At 35.7% G+C, this 12,243-nt stretch overlaps 2 protein-coding genes across 2 annotated transcripts; one reads left to right on the top strand and one right to left on the bottom strand.

Moving 5' to 3' along the window:
- On the top strand, positions 1–1,152 carry LOC127798950 (protein SENSITIVE TO PROTON RHIZOTOXICITY 1-like). Its single transcript, XM_052332608.1, has one exon. It carries the CDS (start codon positions 35–37, stop codon positions 998–1,000), a length of 966 nt encoding a protein of 321 aa, XP_052188568.1. The 5' UTR covers positions 1–34; the 3' UTR covers positions 1,001–1,152.
- Positions 1,153–4,664: 3,512 nt separating this feature from the next.
- On the bottom strand, positions 4,665–9,767 carry LOC127798688 (probable mitochondrial adenine nucleotide transporter BTL3). The gene is made up of 4 exons (XM_052332234.1): positions 9,069–9,767; positions 7,579–7,882; positions 5,929–6,396; positions 4,665–5,121 (listed from the first exon to the last, which is right to left on the bottom strand). Exons 1-4 carry the CDS (start codon positions 9,500–9,502, stop codon positions 5,047–5,049), a joined length of 1,281 nt encoding a protein of 426 aa, XP_052188194.1. The 5' UTR covers positions 9,503–9,767; the 3' UTR covers positions 4,665–5,046.
- Between the last annotated feature and the right edge of the window lie 2,476 nt (positions 9,768–12,243).

The raw sequence follows: 12,243 nt of genomic DNA, 5'->3' as shown, positions 1-12,243 counted from the left end.
AAATCAGCTTAAGCTTCGGAATCTCCTGCCAAAGATGTCAAACTCCTCCCACTTCTATGCCGACGGGCAACCTCTGGAGGCTTCCGGCGACCCTCTGATCAATCTCTCGGCCGTCCGCGACAGGATGGATTCACTGCAGCGATTCCTTGCCGGGACGGTCAACGCCAACACCCTCATCGAACGGCACCAGATGGCGATGGTCTCCGCCGAGATCTCCTCGGCCATCCGCCAGGTCATCGTCAACGGAGCCGCCCTCCTCTCCTCCACCCATCCAATAGATTACCCCACTCCAGCACATCCGAAGGGCCCAGAAAATCCGGGCGGCGATGTTTCGGAGACGGGTGAGGATTGGGAGATCGTGGAGCTCGACGCCGTGGAGTTGCTTGCCGAGCACGTTCACATCTGCGACGTCTGCGGGAAGGGGTTCAAGCGGGACGCCAATCTGAGAATGCACATGCGGGCGCACGGCGACCAGTTCAAGACGCCGGAGGCGCTGGTGAAGCCGGAGAGGTGTCCTCCTAGCGAGAGGAAGAAGAGGTTTTCGTGCCCCTTCGTTGGGTGTAACCGGAACAAGCAGCACAAGAAATTCCGGGCACTGAAGTCGGTGATCTGCGTGAAGAACCACTTCAAGAGAAGCCACTGCCCCAAGATGTACACTTGCCAGCGCTGCAACAAGAAGACGTTCTCCGTGGTGGCGGATTTGAAGTCCCATCTCAAGCACTGTGGCGAGTCCAAGTGGAAGTGCTCGTGCGGGACGAGCTTCTCCCGCAAGGACAAGCTGTTCAGCCACGTCGCCCTCTTCGAGGGCCACATGCCGGCGGTGGACAAGGAAGAAGATAAATCCCACACGCCGCCTCCGCCGGCGGCTGAGGATGGGTTTTCCGACGAACTGTTTGATGGGTTAGGAGCAATGGAGGACTATGACGTGCAGGACTTGATGGAGATGTGGGGGTCCCCTAAGCGCTTAGATTTTACTTACTCGGACGACCTTTTTCTTTAGCATCAGCCCCCACAGTTATAGCTTCCTCCTGATTAATAGTTGGGATTATGAAAAATTTTAAATATCTTTAATAATTCTTTGTTCTCGTGCATTTTTAAAGAACATTTAGTAATAATAAATTACAATCTCTCATTCTTGAGAGACTCTGTTTATTTGTTTGGATCTGGCAATAATAAACAGAGATATTGTGACCCAAAGATTGGCTCTTTGGGATGATCTTTTTTAAGGCCCTTGCCCTTATCTAATGGGCACAAAGGGACGAATTTGGATGTGGATTGATGAGCTTGCACGGCTGCTGGGTCACACCTTTCCCACAAGTGTGCATTTGTTTAATCATCAGCCCCTAATATTCAAACCTTCTCTAGAAGCCGAAAAGACTCGATGTGTTCTTGTCATCTTTGAGTTTATCTTTGTTATTAATGTATAAAAAGAGATTAAAGAAAGGATTATTTTATCAAATTTAATGATTTTATGCTTCTTCACCTCAAAAAGTAAAGATATTGAGAGGTGAGTATTGGGTCAATTTAGTTATCAAACCGATCGAAATACTGAAACTGAATAGATCAAAATTGTGTAGAAAACTAATAGGAATTGACTGAACAAATCAAAAACTTGAACAAATTAAAAAAATAAAAAAAAATCCAAAACACCAAAAAAAATCTTAAAAAACTGAACAAATTGAAAATTCCAAAAAAAAAAGTCAACCAGTTTGATTACTTTATTTTTTTTTCAAAACAAAAATAATTGAAAATTTTAAATTTAATACTCGAATGAACTAACCCTTAACTAAAATTAAACTGAATCGACAATTTCAATCAGTTTAGCTCAGTTATTTCGATTAAATCGAACTTTTGTACACCCCTAATAATATTTAGGTTGACAACTTAAAAAATAACTAATCTACTCATATAAATCTTAACAATAATATGATTTTTGAAACCAATGTTCCTAAAAAATTAAACACAAATATTCCAAATACCACCATTGGCAAGTGTATCATATATTCCTGAGGTGAGACTCATCCCTCATAATAAGAATAAAATGGTGAATTTAAATTTTTTTCACACCTTTACTCGACGTTCAGAATTAGTCAACTGTGATTTTTAGACCCGCAATGAAATATTGAGCACAAATGCAAAGAGGAGGAAACAAGATTAGAACGGATACTGGGAGTTTAACGTGGTTCGATTAAAACGATATCTATTCCACGAGTGTCCTTTAGTTATTCTGATAGAGTAACAGTATGTTATTGTTGTTGTTCTCTTTTTTTTTTACAATGGTATTTTTTACCTCTCTTTATAGTGAAGAGTGTTTACAATTGTATAAAATACAAAAGTGAGTAGATGACATCATGGAGACAAAATGTCCTTATCAATTCCATAAAATCGAGAGTGGACTCCGTATTACCAGGGATCCGGTTTGCCTCACATAAGGTGAGTGGATCCCTTCCTCTGATTGTTCCGCATTCTTGTTGTCATGCGAGCTGAATAATTTAACCGACGAGCTATACGGTTAGGCCAGCGAGATAGAAGCATCGTCGCTAGGAGCTCGTTGGGTATATTGCTGAAAGCTTGCTGAGAGCTCGCTTGATTTCACGATCTGAGTTCGGATTTCAGCGATGTATGACCTTGTTCTGATGAGCTCGACTTGGGCTTACTGGGCTTGAGGCGATTTGGGTCGTCCTGCTGGATCGAGTCTAACCCATAAGGAATAGTCCAAGAAATACCCATAACACCTTCTAATGTAGATATTTTTAATCATTTTTATGTACTAAAAGATAAAGTGACGTTGATAAGTAGAAATTATACAAGTTGTAAGTAAAACTTGTAACCACAAAAATATAATCTTCTATATATGCTACCTTTTGAAGTGATACTTTTAGGTGATAAGGTTATAGATTTGATTGTTAATTACTAGTGGATAGTTATGTGGTGTGACTTTAGGTTGTTAAATTTAACTGAGAGGATTAATATTCAAAAGTATACCCAAATATTGAATTAAATTTAAGTGTAATATCAATTATTGTCTTAATAAATAATACGTTTAATTTAATCAAAATTATTGTCCTAATAAAAATTAAATTTAATTATTGTCTTGATTGAAATTAATTTTTTAAAAAACTTAAATCTAAACAAACGATCGAAAAGGAATTTTTTTTGAATAAACTAAAATTCAATAATTTGATTATATTCAAATTATGCTCACCCTTAGCAACCAACTAAAAAACATCGGAGAGATTGATAGAATAATCTTTTATGACAACATCATTAGTATTTTATCTCTTAAAGTTAACTTTAAAAATTCTTAATGATAAGACTAATTTATAAAAGTCTAAATTCTAGTCGATCTCGAAAAAAATAGTAAGGATGCTTATCATAAATCTCCAAACTCCTTCACATTTGAAAAATATATGGTACTAATAATGATTCGAGAGTTTAGTAAATTCTTCAACATTCTCGATAATTTGGTTTAAGCATAAGACGGTTTGTGCATAAAATACCTTACGCCCCTAATCGTTTTTTTTCTTATAGGATCTTGACGACTTGAAATGATTTCTTGAGATTTAAATATTATTATTATATTTAAACAACAACGAATACAAACAATGAAAGATTGAAAGAAAAAAATTAAAAAAGAACTTACATAAGCAAAACTCAAACCTGAAATATAAAAAGTAAAGACTTTTTACTTTGTCACCCTACAAAACTTAAAGATTTGGATTGAATCAAGTTATTCTTGAATTGAGTTAGGACCCGTAAACTTTTTAACTTAAAGATCAAAGACTGAATTGGTTATCTAGCGAATCAAATCGAGTGAGATCTAAATCAGTCTAATAAATTAAGTAAATTTTAAATATATATATTTAGTTTTCGATCAATTAATTTTTGAACAGAACACCAGGCTATTGTTTTTAATTTGATATAATTTAATTTTTGGGTCTATGTCCAACAAAGCAAAGGGCCGTCTAATCTAAAGTATTCATCAAAGGCTGCTTTCACGGGACAAAATAAATTTAATCTCTACTGGACAGCTTGCTCCCACACACACACGCCTTAAAATTTGAATTATGAGTATACTTTGACGCCTAAGCTATAATGCTTAGAGAAGGTGTTTTCGCTGAATGATCTCAGAATATGATACTAATAAAGATCTCTTCTTAATATTTGTATATTTTGTTTGTTTTTATTGTTAAACAGATTATATATTCCTTTGTTTTTTTTTTTTTTTAGCTGTTTTGATCTTTTTGAATTTTTTGTTGTCAGACTAAAAATATGCTCTAACTTAGAATTGTAGATCACTGTAGTTAATTTTATAAAATTCTTATTTAAAAAAAAAGAAAAGAAATCATCCACCAAATGTTTGAAATCCAGTGCATGTAAGGTCAATTTACCCTTAAAAAATTGCAAAAGGTTGCTTGCGCCTTTAGCAACCGATAAAATAAAAAAAAATCGTCTCCTGACCCTTGACCTTGAGAAGCCCCGGCAGGTCAGCCGCCTTCTTTGAAAAGCTGAAGCTAACAAGAAATCAGTAACATTAACATTCATGAGCACAAGAGGGCCCCTTGAAGGAAATCATTTTATGGGAGTGATGCCTACCTAGTCCAATGCCCAAAGTTTTACTGCTACCCTCCTGCTAGACATTTAGTCTAGCAATGCCCACACAATTATGCAGTCACAAATCATCACACTCAATTGGATATATCGACTGGAGAAATAAGCATTAAACTCAAAGTTGTTTACAGCCACTAACTAAATCGCAGATGACCCAGTTCAGGCCATCATCTCATATTCTTTGCTAAATGTTGAACTTGAAATGGAAAAACCATTTATATCTCAGTTCCAAGGAAAACTACTTGGGATCTTTGAGAGAAGTTGGATGGATGAGTTTGCTCTACACTTGCCTAACCAAAAGGGCAGGTAATCTATAATTGGAAGAGTTAAAAAAAGGGCACAAGAAAAGGTAAAGGAGTCTCCAAGGGGGAAGAATGCAACCCCTTCGAAGGGCATTACCTTCTGCAAGACCAGGTCCCTGTTGAACTACTGGAATTATGGTGACTCCACTTTGAGAACTATTTTCATTGATTCATACACCAAGTAGCTTATGGCAGCTGATGGTAAAACCTGTAAGAGAAAAATAGATCACCAAATGTCAGGATTTAAACCGTATCTTGTGATCAGCGTCATGCATTCAACAAATTTATGGTGGATGGTGCGAAATTGTTTCATCAGCAAACTCGTCTAACGGCCACCAGTGGTCCAATACCCCCGAAACAGTACAAAACAAGTTACAAGATTGTTTTGCTTATTTGATTGTTCTAAGTTGGCAAAATAGCAAGTTCGGCGGTTTCAGGCAAAGCTATTTCAATTCATCATCTCATTTTGTTGGTTTATTAACTTGGCGTGTTCTTATTGATACTATTAGCCCTCAAAAATCATAGTACATACTGGCCATTACTTCCATGCTCAGATGGCTAGTTACATAGACTCATGTACAGGTAGGTGTTGGTGAAGGAATGTGTGCAAATGCTGCGTTTACTGCTTGATTTTATATCTTGTGAAACATTTTTATTTATTAAGGTAGAATGGTCTTTATGTACCAGCATAGAGTTTTTAATTCATAGTTTCGAGAGGGGAAAAAAAAAACTTTTTTATTTACTGTAGTTATCTATGACAGACACGTCCTTCATATCCTATCCTAAGTATTGAGTAAAGAAGCACAGACATTTTGTTTTTTTTCCCAGATAAGTAACACATACTTAGAACAACAAACTACCTCAGTCAAATGCATGTTTATTCCTACAAAACAGTTTGATTTTGCTTATGTAATTATTTTCTCATATCATCCATATGGATTCAGCGAGAGTATGAACCTAAAACCCCTCCTTGTAATAAGTCAAGTTCATTGTAAATAAAGAACCACGTCATTACCTGTAATAAGCTGGGAATTAGTCCTGCATAGAGAGCAGGAATACCACCTTGCTCCACTAGCTTGACACATGTCGCCATTGCACTCATTTTCGTTTCCCGGACTTGCATTTGAAGCTGTCTCCTGACAACTTCAAATGGGTAAGTAGCCGCCTCTGAACAAGCACCAGCAATAGCCCCATACACCAACGTTCTAATAGGACCCAACTCCAGTTGATCCAATGCATTGGCTTCGTCTCCTTGTTCTTTCATATGTTGAATTCTCTTCCTCCCCTCGGGTGAATGAAGATAAGCTGACTTCAATATATCATAAACACCATAGAAAACTGCACCTGAAGGTGCCATGCTTATAATTGATGGCACTAAACCCTTGTAAAGAGAGAAAAATCCTTCAGTATGGATCATGTGGCGAAAAGCACCAATTACACCACCCAAAGCTTCTCCCCCAGGTGCTACCATCTTAGTCCTGATCTGAGACATTAAACATGTGGTGTGAATCAGAAAACCAATGCATGAAAAAAAAAAAAAAAAAAAAATTCCAAACATGTAATGTGGGGAATTACTAACAATGTGAACCACTTGAAGTTTCCTATAACTTGGCTTTAAATTAGAACAGCTTAGTTATTGATGATATCAAATATCTACTTAAAGTCCATTTAGTTAAAAAATTGGAATAAAACCAGTGAAATGGCTAATGTACAATATTATGGCATAAGAGGGTGCACCAGTGAGGCAAACTCCCTACATCTAACTGAATGTGATTGGGCCTCAGTAAGCAGGCTTACGATCACCCACAACTTTTTTTATGCATAAACCAGTCATGTCACCACTTCTGAGAATTGTATAATGAAAATGGGTAACCTAATTAAAATTCCAATAAGAACATAAATGACCGTAAAGATAAAACCAAGGACTCCATACAAATACAAAATAGACATGTATAATTCCAAAACATTTATCCCATGACCATCAAATACTGCCAATTAGATAACTATTAATCATTGGTGAAACATAATACAAATTAGTTTAACTCAGCAACAAATTAATCATAAATAAACCTATCAGTGATTAAGGCCAAAACAGAGCTCTCAGTTACTATTAGATCAGCTACCTATTCTTACACGTTCCCAAACCTTATATCCAAGCTAACAAACAAATAGCATGAACCATGCATGCATCCAAATAGCTTCTTTTCTTGATGATACATTAACCAAACAATTGGTTTTCAGAATGACTATCAGAGACACAAGGAACAGACCAGACCCCAGAAGAAAGAAGTTGTCCAGAGAACAAGTGTTAGAGAAAATAATTCAAACAAGAAAACAAGGCTTTCACTGGCATATGAGTTACGTTTTATTTATTTATTCTGTTTGATTGTTTGAAAGAGGTTCTTTTAGATCATTAGTTACTCTGGATCATGAAGACTCCATGACAGACAGGCAACGGGGGTACACCCTCTGCTTGCACCAGACACGTAGGCCAAGCAGAGGAAGATGTGTCTCTCCTTACTGGTTCTAACCTGCTACTTATATTACAGAACATGGTTGCTGATGAGGACTATGAACTGCAAAATGAGAAAATGAATATAAGATCCTCCCTAGGAAAAAGAAAACACACAGTAACAAATCAAGCAATCAAAAGATTAACACATACAGTGTCCATAGGTATGCAAAGCACAGTAGCAGTAATTCCGGCTGCAGCACCAGCAAGGAATCTTTCAAAATTGGTTGTTTCTTCGTTCCCAGAAATCCTGAGAAGTTGATTCTTATACACATCATAGGCATAGAAGTTGATAGCCTTGAAAGGAGCCGTCCGGAGAATATTGACAAAATTTCCTTTCCAAAAGCCTTTCAGACCTTGAGAAGCTGCAATTGCCTTGATGAGCTCAAAAAGATTTTTCTGTTCACCACGAACTATATATTCCAGCTTTAGTCTCTCAAGAGGAGCGACAAATGTTCTGATACAAAACAATTCATTCACATGAGGATGATATCATGGTATAAAAGAAGATGCTTTCTACCATATACTAATCAGACATGACTGCAGAAATTCAAGATCCATGTTTTGTTGATATATTGATCATCTCAAGATATAGCTGTAGCAAGAACGTACAAATTGCAAAGCATGTGAATGATCAACAAGCGACCTTGACAATACATCTCCGGGAACCTGAGTGCTAGAGCATAAAAGCTAGGCCCATTTCAATTTTCAGATCAAGTCAATTATTATTTCACAGAACATGAATTCTTTCTTTAATCACATCGTCAGTAAGCCAACTCCTATATGGCAAATGGAAAATGTCATATGAATGAATAAGAAATAAAATGGAAATATTAGAGCACATACTCATCTCTTACAGACAACATAACTTTTATGAAACAGTTTTTCCATATAGAAGTTCTATGGTGTTTTTTTTCTTTTGAAAAAAATGTGTAAAATCAAAATTCATGGACCTCCTCGAGAATATTACCTAGGACAAGCAGCAAGAAAACAGGTATGATAAGCATTTTTGTGATTCTTGACATTATCATATCATATCATATTTTCTTCCACACCTGCAGATATGAGTTCCTGACATGACTAGAACATGAAGGTGCAGGGGCAGCATTGATGCTTAAACATTTTGAGACTAAAAATTGTCCCTTTCAACTCTGCAACAAAATTTTAAGTTTCTTATGATTCCTGGAATCACATTTGGTAGGTAATCCACTAATTCTCTTCTATAGGTGCTAGATTAGAAAACAAAAAATGCATTGCATTCATCTACAAGAATTTAGAATTTCCTAATTCCGTAAAAGGAATATTGCAGTGAAAACTATCATCTGGGGAGGCCAGGGGGCAGGCAACTGGTAAAACTAGTCTTTCTGTATATTTAAAAACCATAAAGAAGAAACAAAAATAAGACATTGTATACTTTCAAGATGCACATGTTATCCAAATTGTATGTGGACCGTGCGCTTCAATATGTAGACCCCAAAGGTGCATAGTTGACAAGCCAAACATCAAGATAGCCAAGTCGACGACGACATGAACCAATCTCACTACTGTCCAGAATAAAATTCAAACATGCACGAGAGGAAAGAAGGAAGGTCACATCTTATACTCATATGCATATATCTGTATGCTATGTGTTATAACCGAACCTCGAAACCATAGCTGCGACAGCTCCAGCCCAGAGGTGCTTCGTAGTATTCAATGCACCTCCTCCTCCTCCTCGCAACCAACCCTCCTCTTCTCTTTTCTCTTCTTCAAACGCCACTACCTCCTCCTCCGAACTCTTCTCTCCATTTTGCCCCAAAATTTCACTCGACTCCTGGCCAAACCCTTCCCGGCTTCCCTTGATCGACAAGCTCACCGACAAAAACGCGCCGGCGCGTCCCTTCCGCCGCTGCCGGCGACACGACAAGGAATTCGACCAGCTCTTCGTCGACACAAATGACACGAACGACGCAGGAACGGCGGGCTCGAGGAACAACCCGCCGTTTGAGAAGCAAACCGAATCGGAACCGTTGTAGAACCGGAAATCACGCGGTTGCGATGCGATCAAGTCCTCGAACCAGAGCTCTAATCCGCGCATCGCCGGCCGTCGAACAGGAAACCGAAGTACTCCAATGTACTCGAATCGATCGCTACAGATTGACGGAATGCATGAGGATTAAAAGGAGAGGAGGCGGAGAAGGAGAAGGAGAAGAGGCGGCTTCGATGGGAAGAGAGCGAAGCGAGAGAATCGAATGAAATGAGAATCGATTCCCAGAAAGCGACAATCACCGCGAAGCATTTCCCCGTGCTTCGCTTCCATCGCCGCCGATCTCAACTAAGCGACTTCGTCTCCGTACGATAAATTAGAAAACCATGGCGGTTATTTATTTTTTTTCGCCTTTGCTTTGTCCACACCGTTTTTACTTTTTCAGGTTTTCTTTTTTCTATTTAAACTTTATGTAACAATTGGTAATTGTAATTTAATTTTTATATTTTTAAGTAAAATTTAAATAAAGAGTAAATTTAATATAGTGATAAGTTTAAATATGTTATAAATTAAACCAAATATATAGAGAGAGTATTTTGAAAACTTATGGTATTGATAATACTTTGTAATACCCAAATATAATTTTTTAAACCAACTTAGATTGTAGTCGAATAATTAAAACGGTATCATTTTAATTTATATCTTCTTCTCTACTAGACTACTCTATTTTCCTCTTTCTCTTTTCTTCATCTCTTCTTCTTCTTCTTCTCTTTCCTTTTTTATATATATATAAATTTTCTCTCCTCTTCCCTTTTAAATATATGACGGTGAGGGTAACTGAGGCTGATCAACAATGGGAAGGGAAGGACTGATGGCGAGGTGATTCGTAGATTGCTCGTGGTCGCCTTCCTATCAATCGTTGTCAAATTTGTAAAAAAAAAGTAAAGAAGGAAAGAGAAAAAGGAAAGGAAAAAAAAGAAGAAAAAAAAAAGGGAAAGAGAAGAGACGTAGCTAGAACAATTTATAGAGAAGTAGAGAAGAAGAAGGTATGGATCAAGACGACAACATTTTGATCTGTTTAGACTGTAAATCAAATCGCAATCTAAATTGATTTTAGAAATTTTGATACCAGAGTACTCTATTTGTTTATGTAATACCATAAACTATAGAGGTGAGGAATGTATGTTTAAATCAAAAGAAGATTTATTGGGTAGTGTTTAAGCATTATAGTTTAGTTTAAGATTTTAATTTATTTAAAATTTTATTAAAAATTAAAAAAAATAATTATTACTATCAAACATCACCAAATAAATTTTTATTCTTTTTGCATGTCAGTAGCATTTTGATGTTATTAAATTATGTTAATAAAGTAAATTTCCAAAATACATTTTATTGCTTTTGTTTAAAAAAATAAAAAAAAAACCTAAATCGCAATCATCAATTACTACCTAATAAATCTTTAGTAAAAATATTTTATTTTTTTTATTTACGCATATATAACACAGATCACACTTATAATTATTATATAAGCAAACACTCACTGTTAGTATTGTGAAGACACATTAATAAGTTTAAAATATCATTTATGTATCTTAATTAAAAATTAAAAATAAAACGTTGCTTAATGAAATTCTATTTAATTTTTTTTATACGTGTATAGCACGTACTCGAATAGTTATTATTAAGAAAGAAATAAAACTCATGAAACTTAATGAAATTATAAAAAATATTCTTGCTGCATCTTGCCCAAGAATATTGCTTTGATTCTATTTTTGCCCAATTGATAGAGAAGATTTGGCAACTAGACAAGGAATATAGAACAAGCCCCAATTGATCCTTAAAGTTCTCTCTATAAATTTGAAGCCACTTGGTGTGTCCTAAATGTGGCACTCTAAAGGGGGTCACCCTTGAATAAGGATAGAATGTTTCAAGGTCAGAATATAGAATAAGCCCCAATTGATCCTTAAAAGTTCTCTTTATGAATTTGAAGGCATTTGGTGTGTCCTAAATGTGGCACTCTAGAGGGGCCATAGAATGTTTAAGGTCAAGAGTTATATAATGCGACTTTCATAGTGACCAATTATTATTTTTAAAGTATTATTATTTGTGTTGATTAGAATTATAATAGATTTAACGACAAATAATCTTTAAGAATTATCAAAATCACGAAAATCTACGTACAATAATTTATGGGTATAACTTTTTTAAAGTAATTAGATATATTTTGAGAGAAGGATATGGAGAGAATAGATGAAAAGGCAAATCCATTTGTTTAAAAATCACATCTCTTTCATTTAAATCAAAGAGCACAATATTATGTAACATTTGTCCTTTTTATAAACAATCGCCTCGCTCATTGACTTAAACCAAAAGACATATCTCTTTGTAAATAGTTATAACTTTTCGAAATAGTTATATTGATTTTCAAAAAGTTATATCTCTTGATAACACACATGAGTGGATCAGGAATTTATATTAGGGGAGGTTGAAATTTTAAAAAGTTAATATAATAAAAATTTTATGAAACCAAAAAATCAGTATAACAAATTTTCACTAAACTCGTGATCGAAAAGGTTTTGAAATAAAAAATTCAATTTCTAAAGTTCAAACTTCTAATCTAGGGCAAATTTATGTCGTGATTGAATTCGATTCACTTTCCTATTGCTTGGTTTCTCTCCCAGTGCTGAATTGAATGTAGAAACTATTATTTGACTTTGTTTGAAATTAATGATAAGATTTAGGTGACTTTGGTCTTACCCTTATAATTTTTTATTTATAAATAGGTTATGATCAGGAGTAGAGAGCTACACATCATAGATTTTGAAATGAGTTATAATTTTTTTTTTACATGT

The sequence above is a fragment of the Diospyros lotus genome, chromosome 4 (genome assembly GCF_014633365.1).
Source record: "Diospyros lotus cultivar Yz01 chromosome 4, ASM1463336v1, whole genome shotgun sequence".
Taxonomy (NCBI): domain Eukaryota; kingdom Viridiplantae; phylum Streptophyta; class Magnoliopsida; order Ericales; family Ebenaceae; genus Diospyros; species Diospyros lotus.
The sequence above is the reverse complement of the archived record's forward strand: the minus strand, read 5'-3'. Positions and strand labels throughout refer to the sequence as shown.